General features: G+C 38.1%; 11 protein-coding genes and 1 non-coding gene across 12 annotated transcripts; 6 read left to right on the top strand and 6 right to left on the bottom strand.

Annotated features, from left to right (window-relative positions):
* Positions 1–155: 155 nt before the first annotated feature.
* Positions 156–617, top strand: NKP2 (Nkp2p; the record flags this gene model as incomplete). Its single annotated transcript, NM_001182204.1, has 1 exon — positions 156–617. The coding sequence occupies one exon, from the start codon at positions 156–158 to the stop codon at positions 615–617; it is 462 nt and encodes a 153-aa protein (NP_013419.1).
* TAD3 (Tad3p) lies at positions 614–1706 on the bottom strand (the record flags this gene model as incomplete). The annotated part of the gene is made up of 3 exons (NM_001182205.1): positions 614–1421; positions 1478–1529; positions 1598–1706. 3 exons carry the CDS (start codon positions 1704–1706, stop codon positions 614–616), a joined length of 969 nt encoding a protein of 322 aa, NP_013420.2.
* A 183-nt stretch (positions 1707–1889) lies between these two features.
* EST2 (telomerase reverse transcriptase) lies at positions 1890–4544 on the top strand (the record flags this gene model as incomplete). Its single annotated transcript, NM_001182207.2, has 1 exon — positions 1890–4544. One exon carries the CDS (start codon positions 1890–1892, stop codon positions 4542–4544), a length of 2655 nt encoding a protein of 884 aa, NP_013422.2.
* Positions 4545–4665: 121 nt separating this feature from the next.
* BUD6 (formin-mediated actin nucleation enhancer) lies at positions 4666–7032 on the bottom strand (the record flags this gene model as incomplete). Its single annotated transcript, NM_001182208.1, has 1 exon — positions 4666–7032. One exon carries the CDS (start codon positions 7030–7032, stop codon positions 4666–4668), a length of 2367 nt encoding a protein of 788 aa, NP_013423.1.
* Positions 7033–7287: 255 nt separating this feature from the next.
* On the top strand, positions 7288–11652 carry MMS22 (Mms22p; the record flags this gene model as incomplete). Its single annotated transcript, NM_001182209.1, has 1 exon — positions 7288–11652. One exon carries the CDS (start codon positions 7288–7290, stop codon positions 11650–11652), a length of 4365 nt encoding a protein of 1454 aa, NP_013424.1.
* Positions 11653–11931: 279 nt separating this feature from the next.
* Positions 11932–13212, bottom strand: SFH1 (Sfh1p; the record flags this gene model as incomplete). The annotated part of the gene is made up of 1 exon (NM_001182210.1): positions 11932–13212. The coding sequence occupies one exon, from the start codon at positions 13210–13212 to the stop codon at positions 11932–11934; it is 1281 nt and encodes a 426-aa protein (NP_013425.1).
* Positions 13213–13520: 308 nt separating this feature from the next.
* CWC24 (U2-type spliceosomal complex subunit CWC24) lies at positions 13521–14300 on the bottom strand (the record flags this gene model as incomplete). Its single annotated transcript, NM_001182212.1, has 1 exon — positions 13521–14300. The coding sequence occupies one exon, from the start codon at positions 14298–14300 to the stop codon at positions 13521–13523; it is 780 nt and encodes a 259-aa protein (NP_013427.1).
* A 262-nt stretch (positions 14301–14562) lies between these two features.
* PEX30 (peroxisome biogenesis protein) lies at positions 14563–16134 on the top strand (the record flags this gene model as incomplete). Its single annotated transcript, NM_001182213.1, has 1 exon — positions 14563–16134. The coding sequence occupies one exon, from the start codon at positions 14563–14565 to the stop codon at positions 16132–16134; it is 1572 nt and encodes a 523-aa protein (NP_013428.1).
* Positions 16135–16490: 356 nt separating this feature from the next.
* RPL38 (60S ribosomal protein eL38 RPL38) lies at positions 16491–16727 on the bottom strand (the record flags this gene model as incomplete). The annotated part of the gene is made up of 1 exon (NM_001182214.1): positions 16491–16727. The coding sequence occupies one exon, from the start codon at positions 16725–16727 to the stop codon at positions 16491–16493; it is 237 nt and encodes a 78-aa protein (NP_013429.1).
* Positions 16728–17521: 794 nt separating this feature from the next.
* Positions 17522–18244, top strand: YLR326W (uncharacterized protein; the record flags this gene model as incomplete). The annotated part of the gene is made up of 1 exon (NM_001182215.1): positions 17522–18244. The coding sequence occupies one exon, from the start codon at positions 17522–17524 to the stop codon at positions 18242–18244; it is 723 nt and encodes a 240-aa protein (NP_013430.1).
* A 230-nt stretch (positions 18245–18474) lies between these two features.
* Positions 18475–18735, bottom strand: TMA10 (Tma10p; the record flags this gene model as incomplete). The annotated part of the gene is made up of 1 exon (NM_001182216.1): positions 18475–18735. One exon carries the CDS (start codon positions 18733–18735, stop codon positions 18475–18477), a length of 261 nt encoding a protein of 86 aa, NP_013431.1.
* Positions 18736–19701: 966 nt separating this feature from the next.
* On the top strand, positions 19702–19801 carry YNCL0039W. Its single transcript has 2 exons — positions 19702–19737; positions 19758–19801. It is a non-coding gene; the product is annotated as a tRNA-Ser (tRNA).
* Positions 19802–20083: the final 282 nt, after the last annotated feature.

Below are 20083 nucleotides of genomic sequence, written 5' to 3' on the forward strand. Positions count from 1 at the left end.
CCAATATTACCGTCGCCGCTGCCCGCTTCGCGGAGAAACAGCGAAAAACAACGAAGATCGTTCTCGAAAAAGCCCAAAAGCTGGGTATAACGCAACAAAATAATCATAGATTTGACAATTGTGCTCCCAATCTTGCTTTGAAATTACCATTATAAATGAACTCTGAACAGCTGCTGCATAACTATGTTTCGGATTCGCTACTCACTACTCTGATAAGTTTTCAAGAGTTCAAGCAGCAACTACAGTCGTACACGAGCGACGAGCAACAACTGCAACATTGGTACGAATTGCTTCAGGCCAGGGATGCGCGAGTGACCTCTGAGTTAGAAGCACGAATCAAGCAGTTTTTCATAACGTTGCGCTCTAGATTACTGCGATTTCTGGAAAGCGAGCAACTATCACACTCCCTTAGCCTCGAGACACTGATCGACGCGCTGTACAAGATTAATGACCTGTTGCAACAGCGTTTGCAGATTCTGGATGATGCTATTCAGGAAAAGACCTCGGAACTAGCAGAATTTGAAAATATGGTTCGCTCACCGAGTGCAGGAGACAATGCCATTCCTGGCCTATTACAAATTATACAATCTTATATTAATCTATTAGAGGAAAACTAGCAGCAGACATCCCGGTCAACCTGCCCCACAGGATATTCCTCGCCGATCCATTGAAAGGCTTCGTATGTTGAGTTTAGCTGTTTGTTATCGTTCATGCAGTACCCGTCACCACTCGTTAATTTTAAGCTCCCGGTGCGCTGCATCTCTGTAAGGAAGACCACTCGTCTCACACGAGAATGGATCAGGGCCATGGAGCACATTGAGCACGGCTCATGGGTCAAATAGACGTCGTAATCAAGACACAGATAAGAGTTTGCGTCTTCGTCTACACCCTCCCTGAGTCTTTCGCCTACCGCACGGATGCCCACCATTACACTGTGGTCGATGGGTAGCGAGTTTTCGCAGTTTCTGCCATCTTCTGCCACCACTTTGTCCTTCTTTCTTGATGGGTCAACAAAGACGCTCACCATTGGAAACTGTTTTCCTGCCGTTGCCATCTTCACAGACAACGTCGACGCACGCGATAGCTCATTTCGTACTTCCTGCATGTCTATTTTATAGTCGTTCAATATTTGATCATTGGGGTTGCCGTTCCAAATCAACGGCCAGTACTTCACAGACCAGGCATTGTTCAGTTCCTTTGTGCTGGGCGCAAACTCAGGCACTTCGATATCATCACTCAGTTCATACTTTTTCGTTCCAACCCAAATACTCTTCAATTTATTGTTTATTTCACCTTCGTCGCAAATATACTCTTTCGAACACAACACCACTTCCAAGGTGGAGGTCTCGATGTCCTTGCGGATCCTTTTCAAATGTCTCAATGAAACAGGGTCATTTTTCTGAAAATCGTTTCGAATTAGCCTACTTTACTAGTTAGTTTACTTCCATGAATACAAAAGCAAAAATCATATACATACTCTATTACTTTCTTCGAGTCTCTTGGATCTATTCTTATACTCCATACATTGACTGCACTTATATATGTTTGAAAGTTAGTTAATTGATCCTGATTTCTGTTAGATCTCATAGATACATACTTAGTTTGGGCGTATTTACATCTTTGAAATTTCTAATTTGCAGAAGCCGATTTTCTATTATCCCGTTCTGATAATCGATTTTTAGCGGATTATTAACTTTCTTAACCATAACTAACACGCCCTCATGAATATTATCCTTCTGAGGTTTGAATAATATATACCTTTAGATGAGCTATTGGTGATTCGCATTTAGGAATGAAAAAAAGTAAAGCATGGCAATGAATGACACAAGTGAAATAGAAAAGTGAAAAATTAAAAAAAAAAAAAAAAAAAAAAAAACTGATTTATACTCATGAAAATCTTATTCGAGTTCATTCAAGACAAGCTTGACATTGATCTACAGACCAACAGTACTTACAAAGAAAATTTAAAATGTGGTCACTTCAATGGCCTCGATGAAATTCTAACTACGTGTTTCGCACTACCAAATTCAAGAAAAATAGCATTACCATGCCTTCCTGGTGACTTAAGCCACAAAGCAGTCATTGATCACTGCATCATTTACCTGTTGACGGGCGAATTATACAACAACGTACTAACATTTGGCTATAAAATAGCTAGAAATGAAGATGTCAACAATAGTCTTTTTTGCCATTCTGCAAATGTTAACGTTACGTTACTGAAAGGCGCTGCTTGGAAAATGTTCCACAGTTTGGTCGGTACATACGCATTCGTTGATTTATTGATCAATTATACAGTAATTCAATTTAATGGGCAGTTTTTCACTCAAATCGTGGGTAACAGATGTAACGAACCTCATCTGCCGCCCAAATGGGCTCAACGATCATCCTCATCATCCGCAACTGCTGCGCAAATCAAACAACTTACAGAACCAGTGACAAATAAACAATTCTTACACAAGCTCAATATAAATTCCTCTTCTTTTTTTCCTTATAGCAAGATCCTTCCTTCATCATCATCTATCAAAAAGCTAACTGACTTGAGAGAAGCTATTTTTCCCACAAATTTGGTTAAAATTCCTCAGAGACTAAAGGTACGAATTAATTTGACGCTGCAAAAGCTATTAAAGAGACATAAGCGTTTGAATTACGTTTCTATTTTGAATAGTATTTGCCCACCATTGGAAGGGACCGTATTGGACTTGTCGCATTTGAGTAGGCAATCACCAAAGGAACGAGTCTTGAAATTTATCATTGTTATTTTACAGAAGTTATTACCCCAAGAAATGTTTGGCTCAAAGAAAAATAAAGGAAAAATTATCAAGAATCTAAATCTTTTATTAAGTTTACCCTTAAATGGCTATTTACCATTTGATAGTTTGTTGAAAAAGTTAAGATTAAAGGATTTTCGGTGGTTGTTCATTTCTGATATTTGGTTCACCAAGCACAATTTTGAAAACTTGAATCAATTGGCGATTTGTTTCATTTCCTGGCTATTTAGACAACTAATTCCCAAAATTATACAGACTTTTTTTTACTGCACCGAAATATCTTCTACAGTGACAATTGTTTACTTTAGACATGATACTTGGAATAAACTTATCACCCCTTTTATCGTAGAATATTTTAAGACGTACTTAGTCGAAAACAACGTATGTAGAAACCATAATAGTTACACGTTGTCCAATTTCAATCATAGCAAAATGAGGATTATACCAAAAAAAAGTAATAATGAGTTCAGGATTATTGCCATCCCATGCAGAGGGGCAGACGAAGAAGAATTCACAATTTATAAGGAGAATCACAAAAATGCTATCCAGCCCACTCAAAAAATTTTAGAATACCTAAGAAACAAAAGGCCGACTAGTTTTACTAAAATATATTCTCCAACGCAAATAGCTGACCGTATCAAAGAATTTAAGCAGAGACTTTTAAAGAAATTTAATAATGTCTTACCAGAGCTTTATTTCATGAAATTTGATGTCAAATCTTGCTATGATTCCATACCAAGGATGGAATGTATGAGGATACTCAAGGATGCGCTAAAAAATGAAAATGGGTTTTTCGTTAGATCTCAATATTTCTTCAATACCAATACAGGTGTATTGAAGTTATTTAATGTTGTTAACGCTAGCAGAGTACCAAAACCTTATGAGCTATACATAGATAATGTGAGGACGGTTCATTTATCAAATCAGGATGTTATAAACGTTGTAGAGATGGAAATATTTAAAACAGCTTTGTGGGTTGAAGATAAGTGCTACATTAGAGAAGATGGTCTTTTTCAGGGCTCTAGTTTATCTGCTCCGATCGTTGATTTGGTGTATGACGATCTTCTGGAGTTTTATAGCGAGTTTAAAGCCAGTCCTAGCCAGGACACATTAATTTTAAAACTGGCTGACGATTTCCTTATAATATCAACAGACCAACAGCAAGTGATCAATATCAAAAAGCTTGCCATGGGCGGATTTCAAAAATATAATGCGAAAGCCAATAGAGACAAAATTTTAGCCGTAAGCTCCCAATCAGATGATGATACGGTTATTCAATTTTGTGCAATGCACATATTTGTTAAAGAATTGGAAGTTTGGAAACATTCAAGCACAATGAATAATTTCCATATCCGTTCGAAATCTAGTAAAGGGATATTTCGAAGTTTAATAGCGCTGTTTAACACTAGAATCTCTTATAAAACAATTGACACAAATTTAAATTCAACAAACACCGTTCTCATGCAAATTGATCATGTTGTAAAGAACATTTCGGAATGTTATAAATCTGCTTTTAAGGATCTATCAATTAATGTTACGCAAAATATGCAATTTCATTCGTTCTTACAACGCATCATTGAAATGACAGTCAGCGGTTGTCCAATTACGAAATGTGATCCTTTAATCGAGTATGAGGTACGATTCACCATATTGAATGGATTTTTGGAAAGCCTATCTTCAAACACATCAAAATTTAAAGATAATATCATTCTTTTGAGAAAGGAAATTCAACACTTGCAAGCATATATATATATATATATACATATAGTTAATTAGTACTAATAATACATGAAATACTGACAGCTTATGATGCTGATAAGGAAAATATTGCCGCAAACTTTGTAATAAGCCAAAAGCACTAATCTCTTTTCCGTTAGCTTTCATAAAATTAGTGTATTTAAGTAAACCCCGGCCCAAAATATGCTCTCAAATTTGCTTCATCCTTCTGCTTTCTTATCCTTTCTACTTCTTCAAAGCCTCCCGATTTTTTCAGGTTTGAATTACCCACAAAATTTTCCAGTTCATCATCAAATTCATTACTAGCTTTAAGTTTTCTTTCCATCTCCCACATCTTCTCAGCCTTGTCAATAGCTTCGACCCTACTATCGTGGTCAGGGTTTAAAGATTGGACGGCCACCATAACTTGCTCCCTTACCTGATTAAATGTGCCCGGTCTCATAATAGGCAAAATAGGATTACTTTTTGATCTCGAAGGGTTTTTTTCTTGTTCTTCACAACATAACTTAATAAGATCGAAAGTTTCTAATGCCTTACCCAAGTCTTCCTTCAAATCTAAAATCAACTCTTCCTGCAACGTGAGAAACTGTTGTTCTTCACAGACCTTATCGAGCTCAGCTTCCCAAGTTTTTTTCCAATGTGGTTTTTCAGTATCAATAAACTCCTGTAGTTTAAGTACATCTGCTTGGGCATTTTCTAAATCCTTGGATACGGTTTCTAGCTTCTTTTTAGCGGGCTGAGACCTACGCTCAGCAACGTCTTTCCTCATAATTTCGATTACATCTTGCAAATCATCTACTTTACTTAGCAGAGTATCGGATAAATCACCGAGTTCGGTCTGTGATTTTTCCATGTACATTCTGTTGGAAGAGTTTTTGGCAGAAAATGATAAAGACTTAAAGTTATCGACCTTTCGTAAAATGTTGAAAATAGTCTCATTAATATTTGACCTATTAATATTATGCACTTGTTTTATTTTCCCCAATTCGTACTGAATATCTTTGATCGTTTTATCATCATCTTTTTTGTTTTGCCCCACAAGATCGTGTTTGTTAGCTTCAAGGCCAGGTTGTGGTAAAACTTCCGTTTGCTTGCCGCTAATTGCAGAACCAAAACTCATTTCTTTTAAATGTCTTATTATATCATTCTGACTATTCGATATCTCCATCTTAACTGTGTCAATGAATTCCTTGATCGTATTATTTGGATTCTCTTCGAGCTTTAGCTCGATAACAAACCCTTCTTTAATATCGAGAAGATTTAGTTCCTCTAATTCATAGAATACTCCATATTGAGGATCCATAATATATATGTCTGGGAAGGAATTTGCTCCAGGAGAATACGCAAAGCGCTCAATAAATAGGAGCCTTAATGCGTTTTTTGTAGTAGGCAGTTGCACATGACACTTCTTTGTTTTGTCTCCTATCCTTAAAAATACTGGACAAGTTCCATTCATGGCTTTATCTGGCGAAGTTGTAACAACGCTTGATAATCTTCGTGGAGATGCACGAACATTCTCAATAGGCAATGGCGTTTTCGCCAATGGACTCGCCTTTGATACATCGTCAATGCTTTTACCCTTATTTTCAGCTGAATTAATGTTTCTATCATCATCATTGTTGTTATTTCCGTATAACTTTGACTTTCTTACGGTTTCCTCTAGATGCAACATCGAGGGTGAAGGAGTTGTCATGAGGCCGGCAGCCGCAGCAGCTTCTGTTGTAGACTGATTTGTCAATTTAGCCATATGGTAGGCAGAGTATCTCTTTGAGGCTCTCCTTTGTAAATTAGTTCCCTTCTTCAATTGTGAAAGTGCATCATCATCATCAGATGCGTTTGGAGCATTGTTAGATTTAAGGTTTTGTTTAATATTAGTTCTTGGTTTTGTCAATGTTGCCTCTGCTGACTGAGCAGAGGGTGTTCCCGTAGAAGTAGAATTCACTTTTTCCCCATAGCTGTTTTCGACTGAATCGCTTTGCCTCTGATCACGTACAATACTGCTTTTTCTGCTACTTAATGGAGTCCCCTCACGGGTCCCTTCACTACCCAATGAAAGGTTACTAGTAAAGGAAGGGTTTTGTTGATGATGTGATTTTACACTTATCCGATGCTCTTGCTGCATATTCTTCAAAATTGCTTGTTTAACCTTTAGTTTGTCTAAAAGTGTCACTATAATCTCTCTGATTTTTGGCAGATGTTTATTTAAAGTTTCATCAGATGGTGGTTCCCTCAATGTCACTTCCAATACACGTCTTAAAGCCATTGGCACATCACCAACATCTGACATGTCAACTTTCGCATGCATGAAGAATTTCGATACGACTTTGAAGTCATTGCCCAACTGAACGTATGCATCAGATACTAATCTTCCAGAGGTTGTCCCCTTAGACCATTGTGTTAAGACCTGGAGGAGGTGCTTGGTGGACATCAGCAACTTTGTTACTGTCGTTTCAATACTACTACTGCTAGAAGCAGTTCTTTTAATCTTTGGGGTGCCATACGTAGGGTCATCCACGGCCATCTTCATCTAATTTTAAAATAATACGAGGATTACTACACCAATTTGGCAGCCAGCTTCTACTCTTTTTCCCTTTTCTTGGGTTTGTTTTGATGCCATTATCTCAAGAATGCATAATAGTAGGATAAAATTCGTTCAGCTCGGCTAGCGAGATATCTTCAAAGAGTAAAGCGCATCTGCGTGTAAAATTAAATTCAAGAAGTGAAAGAATAAAAGATAGGATTGTAGATTTGAAGTTTAGTGGTAGCGTCAGCAGATAAGCTTATGGATGTTGATGAACCGAATCCTATTGTGATATCAGATTCTGAGGCCACTGATGAGGAAATTAGTATCATATACGAACCCGAATTCAATGAAAATTATTTATGGGCAGAGGAAAACGTCCAAGAAGCAAGCAGATCACAGAAAATTGTCACTGAGAGGTTGAGCCTGGATTCCACTGCTGGAGAATCTTGTACTCCTTCCGTAGTAACTGATACACAAGTTACTACGGGGCTTCGGTGGTCTTTGAGGAAGAGGAAGGCTATTCAAAAGATGCCATACAGTTTAGAACGCATAAAGCATAGGCAGTTGCTAGAGGGCTATGATATCTCTAGTTTTGACAGCATTTCGAATCAGTTGACCTTACCGAAGAACGCTTCTACAGTGATTCACTCAAATGATATTTTACTTACAAAGAGAACTGGTAAACCCTTAGATGAGCAGAAAGATGTTACAATCGACTCCATTAAACCCGAAAACAGCTCGGTTCAATCTCAAAGATATGATAGTGATGAAGAAATACCAAAGAAAAGGCATCGTACTTTTAAAGACCTCGACCAGGATATAGTATTTCAATCAGGTGATTCTACGGAAGATGAACAAGACTTGGCTAGTACAAATTTACAGAATACTCAAAATGACGAAGTAATATTTAGAGGAAGAGTATTGAATGTAAGAACTGGTTACCGTGGGGTCCTGCCAAGAGTTGCTTGGGAAAAGTCGTTGCAAAAGCAGCAGTCTTCAAAAGTCACGAAAAGAAAAACTCAATTATTGAACCATAAGGGTGTGGCTAAGAGGAAAATGAACAGAAGCGCCCATATTGAAGATGAAGAACAGAACTTATTGAACGATCTTATTGCACCTGATGACGAACTGGATATCGAGGAAAACGCCCCTCCAGATATATACTTAGGAAATCTTCCAGAGGATCGTGAGGCTAACGAAAAGGAATTAAAGGAATTGCAAGAATATTATGAGAGCAAGTATAGTGAAGACGCACAATCGGCTGGAACTTCTGGTTTTAATTTAAATGAGGAATACCGCAATGAACCAGTGTATGAGCTGGAATATGACGGACCGGGGAGCTGCATATCACATGTGTCTTATAAAGACCAGCCTATTATTTATTTGAATTCACGGCATTCAGATAGCGGATTTAGTGAGCAATACAATATATCTGCCGAAGATAATCAAAGTGTAATTTCCCTAGATGCTGCTGAAGAGCATAACGATGGTATAATTGACAAGATGTTGGTTAAACCTAAAAGAATTAAAGCAACCAATGATGCCAACTTTTTGAATACAAAAAGTAAGAGAGTGAGAAGATATAAGTACAAATATCGAAATTCTTGTCTGGCCCCAAGTACAAAAGCTATCAAAGTCGGAAAACGGTCAGCGCATAAATCTCATTTGGCAGCTAATAATCCAGTTTCATTTGTTTCTAAGAAGAATCATGTAATTGATGATTATTTTTTTGAAGAATTAGAATCTCAATCCCTAGAACAGGATGACAGCTCTTCTCTCAAGCCACAGAAAAAAAGAAGGAAGAAGAAAGCACCTATATACTCAAGTTTCTCCGCTGATCTTGAATCGAGACGAAAACCAGTTTTCAATACTGTTGTAGAGGTTCCCACGAACCGATACGCTTTCACAAAGCCAAATGTACGTAATAGGGACAGCATTAATCATGACATGGAATTTGAGGAAGAAGACTCCAATCAAGAGCTTGGACCAATAATGGTCGTACTTGACTCAATTTTACTAAAAAAACCTTTTGAGCCACCTAATTTCTTCAAGATCCAGTTGTCAGACAAGAGTTTCTTGCTATCAAAATTGAATCCTGCAGATATAGCTACATCATTACAGAAAATATTCAGAGTAATCATTGATAAAGGTATCACTGATACTGAACTAGTTCACTTTAACGAAAGCCTTATTGCTTTTTTGGTGCACCTTGACATGCCTGAACTATTCGACTTAATAGGTGAATTTCATCGTGAATTTAGATCGAAGGTCAATAGCTTGAGGAAAAAAGCTAAACCAATCCATTTTTTTCAAATTGCGGCATGCCAATTAATGTTTCTAGAAATATCAAGATATAACAAAATTTCAGCCGCTGCAAAATTCGACATGGATGTCAAACTCTTAGATCATATTGTGTCTTTCTTCAAATTACTTTCTGTCTGTTATGATTCTGTTATGAAAAATCCAATGCAATATCTGTACACAAGTTATTATATTCTCTCTGCTGTCGTTGATGTCATACATAAAAAGGAAGCTTTGTGGGATTTATTTCAAAAGCACCCCTTTTCGCCTCATATTTCACTGTTGCTGGTCAACATATTTCCTACGAAAGTCTGCCGCTGGCAGGTTTTGAGATTAGATTCTGAATTCCAACCCTTGAGTTCGGCATTTCGGTTCATCAATTATTGCATTGAGACTTGTAATTGGAATGTTACAAATTCTTTGATTCTTTCTCTCGATCGCATATTCAAACGGAGAAGATTTTCGGACTTTGAAGAAGAGTCTGATTTGTCACAAAACAATAAGATAATTTATCCTCCAACGAATCAGCTTACGAGTCGATTAATGTTTAACAGATATTTGCATCTACTGACGTTGTGTGAATTGTCTAGTTCTGATACACAACGTGTGATACCGATGGGTGATATTTCTATGAATGATTCTCTATCTGTTTTGAAGAACCGCCTCAACCTACTAATTGTTCTAGCTACACGTTTTGATTTAAACTTAGAGAAGCGCTTCCAAGAGCTAACACGACCGTTATATAGTAAGGAATATTTAAACTTGCATACACAGAACACAGTCAGGACGATAACAACATTGATCATGCAGGCCAGCCTTTCATTCCTGGAAATCAGTCGAATCAAAAATCATCCATTCAGTGGAAAATTTATTGCGTCATTATTTGATAAACTAGTACTTCAACAACCTTCCATATCGGGAGTAACAGAAAATTTTTTGAAAGAATTCACAAATTTAGTCTCCAAAATGAAAAGAAAAAGCGTGAGTATGCTCAAATTTCTGTATCCTTCACTGGTGGCCATGTCTCAAGAAAATATATTCGAGTCGTCTTTTTTTTTATTATTACAGGTATATTTGAAGAGCTTAGATGTGCTGGGTCCAACTTGGGTGCAAAATTATCTTTTTCAGTTTATAAAGAGCAAGGCTCAAGAAAATGAAAGATGGATAGAATGCTATTGTCAGATCGGAAAATTCCTCGTAGATTCTGGTATATTTACCTGGTGGACTTTCTTTACCTATAACGGCTTAGATGCTGCATTACACTTTCAGCTTGCATTTCACTCCCTTATTATCGATTTCTGTGATACAGACTCTTTTGAATTACTGAAAAAACCGCTTTATTCCATTGCTTCTGATTTGCTGCTCATTTCCAAAGATGACGCTTTCTATCACTTTCTTTCCAATCTGTTGAAGAGGGCACATATCATAGTAGCAGATTTGAAACCTGTTTCCGATGAGAATGAACTCCTGCGATTGGCTTATATTTTTTCTAAAGCATTGAAAAAAAATGCATATCAAGATCTATTAGCTGTTTTCTTATCCCTGGCGAAAAAACATTACGATGAAGGGGACATCAGTAGAAATTTCTTGGCAAAATATCTCGAATTTCTTAACAAAAATTGCTTGACTGAGCTAAGAAATAATCAACTCTTCATCAGTCTAAGAAGGGAACTTGGTATTTCAAGTGATGAAGACGAAAAATGTGCGTTCTGGGACTCATTCAATGAAGCAGGTGATATACTTTCCAAAGCTGCATTTGTTGAAACCGGTATTGTTCAAGCCTGTTGCACTGGGAATGAAATTGATGGATATCTTGACAATTTAAGCACTTTATTCACCTCCACCATGTTAGAGAGCCCTTTTGCATTTTTTTCTGACCTGGTGATAGCACACATATTTGAGAACAGACCTTTTTTCGACGTGAATATCAAGAATTTTCTTCTATCTCACTTCATAGACCTTTTCAACAAGGTTTTAAAAATGAAATTCGAGCAGGTATCTCCTGATGAATTTGCTGAACTTTGCAAAGTATACAGGGCGTTATGTATTGAGTGCGCAACAGACGACACCTTTAATAGTAATAGTGATTTGATCGCCGCAAAAGATGCGTTTTTGGTATCTGTGTTGAGAATCGCAGATGGGTTTTGGGAGCATGACAAACTTTTGCAGCTAAGGATGCTTGATAGTAATATGAACATACCTAATCAGATTCCTCATACTACTTTGCAAAGTTCGCTATCTGCGATTGTAATAAAGATAATAGAAAGTAATATAGGAAAAATTGAGGCGTCTGAACCTTTCAAAACCTTCAAGAATACGTAAATTATACACATGTAATATAAGCATATTTAAAAATTCTCCGTAATATATGTCATATATGTCAAATTGCGAATTAGTCCAAATAGAAACAAGATCTATCAGTGTTGGTGATAAACATTTTGTATTCTTTTGGTAACGTGTATCTCAAAGAAGTGCATGACTTTTTTTACGTTCTCTTTAGTCTTGATTTAGTTGCTTCTGCGTTTGTTAAATTTTTTGTCCTTCCCGTTTGATTAATAATACTTATAATAATACAATTCTGTAACAAGAAAAGCAAAGTTACTACATTCTCATTGTGGTTTCTAAGTCATCTAATCTTCTCCTGCCCCTTCTAGATAATCTATCAGTTTCTCTTTTCAATCTTCTTAAGTTTCTTTCTTTTTCAATTTCTCTCTTTTGTATTTCTTCTTTTGTTAATATTTCCACCCTTGGGCACCAATTGGAGCCCAGTTCATCAATATCCAGCCTTATACCAGATAAGTACCCAAATGCGGCATCGTTTGGGACATGGTCCTGAATCAAGTGGCCATCTACCCAGTCCTTCTTTATCTTCAAGATAGTTTCATGAAGCGATTGAGATATTAAGGGGATGAACTCTCTTGTTAAGCCAAGGTCCTGTACAATGGATGTAGCAAATCTTTCTGGAGTAAGTGATTTGTCGTTCAAGTTCCACTGGAAGTTATCTTCAAAAAATCTGTCTTGTAAGTTGCAGGTTAGGTTGATTATCACGTGGAGGTCAGACATTATCTCAGTGGCTGCAATATTTTCGAGGTCTTTCAACTGCTCTTTTATTATATTCGCAATTTGAGTTTGTAAGGTAGCGGAAGTCATATCAAGATCTTTACAGTATATAGAGGCAAATTCCTCCGGAGATATGGAGTCGTCATTGTAGTTCCAGAGAAACTGGTCTTTTATGGTATGACCCATATGTTCTATATCCAAAGTAATTGGTATCATGATTGCCTCTCCAGAATTGGCGTTTGCCTTCGTTTCTTGATCAGTGTTGAGTCTATATGGAGACACCACTTTTCCGTTAATGAAAGTATCTCTTATTTTAGGGTATCTCAATATGTTGAAGGGGTTGTGGTGTTGGTCTTGCAGATCCGGTAGAACGGCGTTTCCAATATCCTGTGCCTGCGCTTTGTTGCTCGGACCATTGCTGGCGTTGTTATTGCTATTCAAACCGGATAAAGATTCCACAACCATGTTTGAACCCGCATCGTATTTGTTGTTAGAGATAATACTATCAGCTCCATTCATGTTCTCTAGGACATTGTATTCGGAACCGTCCATGGTAACACCATTTGTAAGTGCCGGAGTATTTTCATGAGACACTGCATTATCTTTATAGTGTGTATCAGCATTGTTGAAATTAGAACCGTTCATATTGAATTCATCAAAGAGATCGTTGTCATATTCCGCATAGTTGACCACTTTAGCCCTTTTATGCTGCCTTGTTTGTTGAGCCATTGTAAAGATGGGGATACCATCATCTTCGTTTGTCAATCTGTTATGAAAGTTAGAAATATAAGCTTGTGGAATAAGCTGGTTTTGGTGCGACATTGTGTGCTGCTATGTGCCTTTCTTCTTTCTTTTTTCAATGTACTTCATTCAATAATCTCTATTTGTCGTATTTTCTAAGTTTTTTTTTTTTGTCAAAGTAGTCGCGGCGACTTTAAATGAGCAGATCATCATTTAGTAGACAAAAAGACACGGGACATCTTCTATCTATATAGTTTACATACTTTATTATGTGAAAGAGTCTTTCGAAATTGCAACAATGCTCGATAAATCTATGGGTCATGTGCTCTATAATTCCTGTACATTAGCATCGGGTGCGTGTAATTTTTGGGGTGATATGGCATTCTCCATCAACTTTTCCTTTTATTTAGCATCTTCTGTAAGTCAGATGCTACTTTTGCACTGCCGTGGGTCTCCTTGTGGCATATAAAGCATTTGGTGCCCTTTTTCATATCTTTGGCAAAACACGATCCACAAAAATAATGGCCACAGTTTGTGACCACTGGAGACTTGTAATCTTCCTTACAAAGAGTGCACTTGAACGGTATCTTTTCCAAGTCTAGAGTAACCGCTTTGGAGTCCTCTTTATCCGCATTCCATTCTTGGTTCAGCTTCCAGCCAGTCTTGAAATCATCCCTCGAGTGTAAGAACTTGCAGCTATCTCCGTAACCACAGTATCCCGTCTGTTTGTAATCTTTGCAAACGTCGGGCTGAAAATCCATCAGCACCGTGGTCCGGATATTCGTTGGTTGGTTAATCTGTTTAGTGAGGCGTTTATTTTTACCGCTCATGTTCAGTACCAGCTCATTGTCATCACTAGGTCGCCTCTTCTTTGCCTTCTCAGCCAGCTCTTTTCTCTCAAAGTTTAGAAGATCTTCTTTAGTGCTGTCGTCGTTGACCGTTAAAGTGTATTTATCTAAATCCTCACCCTTTTTCTGTAGTTTACCTTCATTCTCATGTGAAAGTTGAAGTGTCCTGCTATTTCCACTCTTGGCTAAGCTCATGAGGTCACTGGAACCCTTTTCTTCATCGCTGGCCACTAGTTTCTCTTCGCTAAAATTAATTTTCTGCCTCTTTTTCTGGTTCTTTTCATCAGAAGAGCTTTTGTTCACTAATCTCTTTCTGAACATGAATACCTGGAGCTTTGATTAAGTGATGGAGCTTTCGATGGCTTTAGCTTGAGTCCACTTCAGATAGAGATGCGCATGGCTTTTTCTTATTATTCTCCGGTTGCACGGAAAGAAGCGGGAAGAGGACTAAAGGGTTTTTGGATCAGCTTCACAAAATATATACTTGGATACGTTCGCTACTGAGGTAAAGTGGGCATGCAAGGTTGCAATTTAGGATTCGAGCTGTCTAGTTGATCCTCCGGAGTGTAAAAACTGATTTTCAATGAGTGGTAACACAACTAACGTGCATGAGACTAGAGCCAAGTTTGCAGAGACGCTGCAACCGAGGATTGGTGGCAATACTACAAAAGTGATACGAGCTGCTTTGGAAAAGAACGAAGCTGAAAGCGGGGTGTCTGAGGATAATGATAACGGGTCATTGGAGAAAGTTAACGTAGCTACTTCGCCGCTTTTGACATCAACACCGCCCACAATCTCAAAGGCGTTGGTGAAATTGTACCCTTATTTAATTCTCATTGACGAATTCCTAAACGTTGTTACATGGACAGGAAAGAATATTTGGAGCAGTGTTTTGATGCTGTGTCTCTTTATTACTACCGTTGAGTATTTTGAAACGCTGGTGAAGTACTTTGGACATCTTGCCATCATTGCTATTTTGTGGGGTTATTCCCTATTGGACAATTATATTGAGGGTACGTTGAGCTCCTCACCAACATTAGAAGATATTGCTCTCTTAATGAACAGAGTATCCTTGAAGTCAGATATTTTGCTCTCCCCCATGGTTAACCTTGGAACGCAAGATATTCAACGGCTTCTATATACTACGGTCATATTATCTCCAATATACGTGATGATAACCTGGCTACTTTTACCACCGAGAAGCTTGATGCTGATGGTGGGCATGTTCCTTTTAACGTATCACTCACCATGGTCTAAAGTAGCAAGAAGGCTTTTATGGAAGTTTAAGATTGTCAGGCTGCTTGTTTTCTACGTCACGGGTTTAGACCTTGGTGGAATAAATAAGGACCAGGGTATTTTTGCTACAGTGCAGAAGCAAGTGAAAAAGTTGGCATCAACAGAAAACAGTAATGGCGTATTATCCGATTCCAAGCCTATCCGTTTTACTTATGTTTTGTACGAGAACCAGCGTCGTTGGTTAGGTATTGGATGGAAGCCTAGTATGTTGAGTTATGAGAGGACTCCATGGACCGATGAATTTTTGAATGAGGCTCCCTCTCCTGAAAACTTCCATCTACCTGAAGAGACTAACACTATGGTTTGGAGATGGGTCGACAAGACATGGAGGCTAGACATGACTAATGACGGTGCCATTCAAGTGCCCAATTCAAAGGCAAGAACTTCCGCAGATCCCTCCCCTGACGAGGGATTTATATATTACGACAATACCTGGAAAAAACCAAGTAAAGAAGATTCCTTTTCTAAATATACAAGAAGAAGAAGATGGGTAAGAACCGCAGAATTGGTCAAAACTTCTGACTTTGATGAAAGCGTGATAAATTCGAATAGAAATTCTGCCATTGAACAAAAGGTTGAAGAAAACAGCACGAATGGTTTAACCGCTGAGCAAGAGCTTGGGAGCAACAAGCAAGAGAAAGATAATGCGAAAAAAGTAGGAGAGCCTACAACAGAAGAGACAAAAGAATTTGCCGAAGCATCAAACATCAACGAAGGCGAGTTTGAAAGAATTTCCTCGACCGATGAAGAAGTTTTAAAATCTAGGGCAAGAGATCGACTGGCAAAAGTATTAGATGATACTGAAGAGAAAGAGCAATCAAATCCAACCATTGGTCGCGATAGCAAGAAGGCCGTATGATGCTCGCTCCCGTTTTTACCTTTACATAATATAATCTCTAATTTACTTTATTACACAAATGGTAACTCCCTTTAAATAAACTTAAAAAAGAACGTATAGAACTCTCTTCTTCAATGAATAGTAATCCAATTTTTTTTATTAACTATACAACGTTATGACTTTAAAAATTAAAAAATATGTTTATGAGTAGTAAGAAAAACAAAAGGAAACAAAAACAAAAAAAGTTATAAAGCCTATTTCTACTTCCTGTATAACGAACACAAATGGATATTATTCTTTATGCGGATGGGAAAGTATTCTTAGTTTTTTTTGTTCCAGTCTCGTTATGATAACACTCCGATCATTCCTTATTTTTCTTATAATCTGTTAACCTTCAAAGTTGGTGGCAAAGATTGGATCAATTTCTTAGCCTTACCAGCATCGTTGATAACCAAAGTGTACAAAGAAGAAGAGCCTCTAACCTTGAACTTGGTTTGTCTGAATGGCTTACCGGCCTTGTTCAATTTTTTGTTAATCTTAACAGTGGCGGTCTTAACGTCAGCTCTTCTGGTCAATTCCAAAAATTGTTTGATGTCGGTGATTTCTCTAGCCATTTTTCCTTGATATTTTGTCGTACTATATTCAACCTGAAATAAAAAACTAACAGTTGAAATATTTCTACATTGAAATTAGAAAATTTAATTCTTTAGATTGAAGATTCAATATTGTGCAAAAGCGTACAGCAGCAATCACGACTCTACATGCCATAGAGCTTGGAAAACTCTCCATAATTTTCCACTCGAACGTATGATGCTCCGTCTATTTTTTTCAACAGTTGCACGGACGAGTCCTCCTTTTCGCAAGGCATTTTAATTGTGTGGGTTTATGAAAATGCACGGATGCATTTTCTCTAGATGAAAATTCCGTCTTGGAATAATATCGGAATGAGCTAAAAGAACACCAGTACGCGAATATGTGAGATGCCCTGTTTTGTCACATAACAGCGGCAGTTAATTTGGCGTCTTTTCTGGGAAGCGAGTTTATTTGGCAAGGCTATGATGTTTTATAATACTAATCACGCATTGCAACTTCACAAAGTAGTTGTGACATGTGGATGTAATAGCGTTACTTTTCTTTTTGTTTATTGCTATTTGTTTCTATTTTCTTTTTTTAAATCGCGCTAATACGTGGAAAAATGCGTAGAAGCCGGGAATGGGACGTGATTATGAGATCATAACATGACTGCGAGCTAGAGAGCATTGGAAGAATTTGCTTTTTTGTTCAGTTCCCTACTCATATATTTGTTTCATAGAAGTCGTAGTATACGTGAGACAAGAGCACTTGAAAATAAATCTTGGATCTGCTGGGAGCAATATCATCAAGTAAAATAAGGGGGAAACCATATCAAATGTCAGGGTTCATTAAGAGCACGTTGCTTGGTCTAGGCCAAGATTACTTAGAAGATCAATATCAAGAGTTCGCAGAACAGCATTTCCAGCCAACCAGGGATCCGTTTTATGAAACGAATAAAGATGGTAAAAAGCACCGCCGCAGACTGCCATATTATTGCACTAAGGATGAAAGTAAAGCGTGGAAAAAGGTCCAAAACAAAGCCTGGCTGCATGACAAATCACTGTGCGGATGCTGTTGCTGGACAAACACTATAGGATGGGCACCATTACTTGCACTTCTACCGGTTATAGGACCCTTATTGATGTATTGGGTGCATGATAAGTTGATTGAATTGGCAGATGACAGGTATAAATTGCCTGCGGAAATCAAGGTGAAGATGCATGGTAATATCGTTATCGATTTACTTATTAGTTTAGTTCCTATTCTGGGAAGTGTTTTTGCATGGTTGCACGCATGTTCCACGAGAAACGCAGCTATAGTTTACAATTTTGTTGGAAAAAGGGCATTGGAAAGAAAGCAAGCGGAGCTCATGCATCAAAAAGAAGAAAATGAGAAACATTCCAATGCCAATACTGCACCTCCAGTAGTTGGTGGCAACAAAAATGTGAATGGAAACAGAAATAATAGTAAAATGTATAACAGACCGCCTGTGACAGCTCCACCTGCACCAGCATACACGCGCAGTACTAACGGTCGCCCCCAAAGAGGTTACAGGTGAACAAACCGGCCACGGTAAGGCTACATTCTTATCAACAAATATGGGCAATCAAAAACTTATAATGTAAATTTTATTTTTTATCGTAAACATGTATTTAAGAAGTAATATAAAGGATGTTTGACATGATCATTTTATATATGCATACACGTTATTGAAGTTATATGGTCGTTAAATCATTAAAAGGCCCGTTTCTTTGAAATATGCTAACGGAATCAAACCGGTCGGGTCGGTTAGATGTGGTATTGTTGCAAATCAGAAAGCCTTCTTTCATTGTTTTGGGAGTTAGAGCCCCTTCTGGTCTTGTTGAAGACTGTCTTAATTTCGCCAGAATCGATTAAGTCATTAATCTCATCGCCAGGCTTGCCCCAATTGCCTTTCCCATAGCCTCCTCTCTTGACGTGGTTGGGAGACTCCCCAAAGTTGCCGTTATGGGTGAAATACTTTGGGTTAGACTTTGCTTCGTGGACTGTCCATTTGCTAGTTCTGGTCATGTTTGAATTGTGTTTGTGTTAGAAATTTGTGTGCTTTAATGTTATGTTATAATGAAATCTTATTAGATTTATTTAACGTTTTTGCTGTGCTTATAATAAACATTACATAATAAAAGGAGTAGAAGAAAGTGGTAGAGAGGAGTACAAATCTACCTGCCAGAACTCTCTCCTTATATATATTTCCAGTGGTGTCTGGATTACCTACCTCAAGCCATACCATATCCATACCATATCCATAAACGCCTACAAAATTTCTACCCCAATCCAGCAGCTTCTATCACTATCTCGTATACCACCATAGGCACCACCACTGTTTGTGTAAATTTACTCCTGAGGGGGGGGTGGCTCAACACGGTGTAGGCCTTCTTCCCGCACAATCCGATGAAACCCCACAATCGCCTCCGTCTCTTCCACTGTGCACGGCGCTAGCTCAACATCTTCCCCGCCACATTTACTGTGGCAAAGAAGGTGCATAATCTAAAAAAACATACGTATGAGAATGGAAAGGGCAAGATAATATCGGACCGTAGTGAGTCACTTGCTTTTGGTATTGCAACCAACTGCCGCCCCTCTTCCCGCTCTTGCACCAAAACGCTAAATGCCCATTGTGATGGCTCATCCACCCTCACGACGAAGTAAGACCCGGGGCACAAGAAAATACGAGATCATAACAGTTCGAGTCCGTTTATTGTGTGCGGTTTTGGTACGCTTTTTCGTGAGGTGTACTACCATTCATGAGAGTCGTTTTAGGAGCTGTCATGAAAGATATGTATCTTGTTGATGAACTGTAAAAATTTGCAGAAATTGCGCTATTCCGTTTATTTCATTGTCGATTCGGTGTTAATATTAGGGGTACAAAATATACTAGAAGTTCTCCCTCGAGGATATAGGAATGCGCAAATGGGCATTTGATGTGACACAAAATTTGGACAATATAACGATTCATTTTTAGATCGTTGTTCAACCGTCCCAGTGGCCGAGTGGTTAAGGCGATGCCTGCTATTTCCTCAGAAAAGCAATTAGGCATTGGGTTTTACCTGCGCAGGTTCGAATCCTGTCTGTGACGCTTTTTTTAATTTCTTTACTCCATGACAAAAGCGGATAAAAATTCCCGCATTCGGCGTAAAAAAATCCGGTTTTTTTTTTAGCACTCGCTGTTTTTGCCTCTACCGGGTGAAAAATGACGATGAAGACGGCTGGAATTGCGCTGCATCCGCTTACGTAGGATAGAACACCTACAAAGATTTACGAACTTTATTGCTCGAAGATTCGCTATCCATATCTTTTTAGTTTCCCCCCATTTCACAATGGGATACCGTTGTTTTTTCTGTAGGTACGCTTTCTCATA

This window comes from Saccharomyces cerevisiae, chromosome XII (assembly GCF_000146045.2).
Source record: "Saccharomyces cerevisiae S288C chromosome XII, complete sequence".
Taxonomy (NCBI): domain Eukaryota; kingdom Fungi; phylum Ascomycota; class Saccharomycetes; order Saccharomycetales; family Saccharomycetaceae; genus Saccharomyces; species Saccharomyces cerevisiae.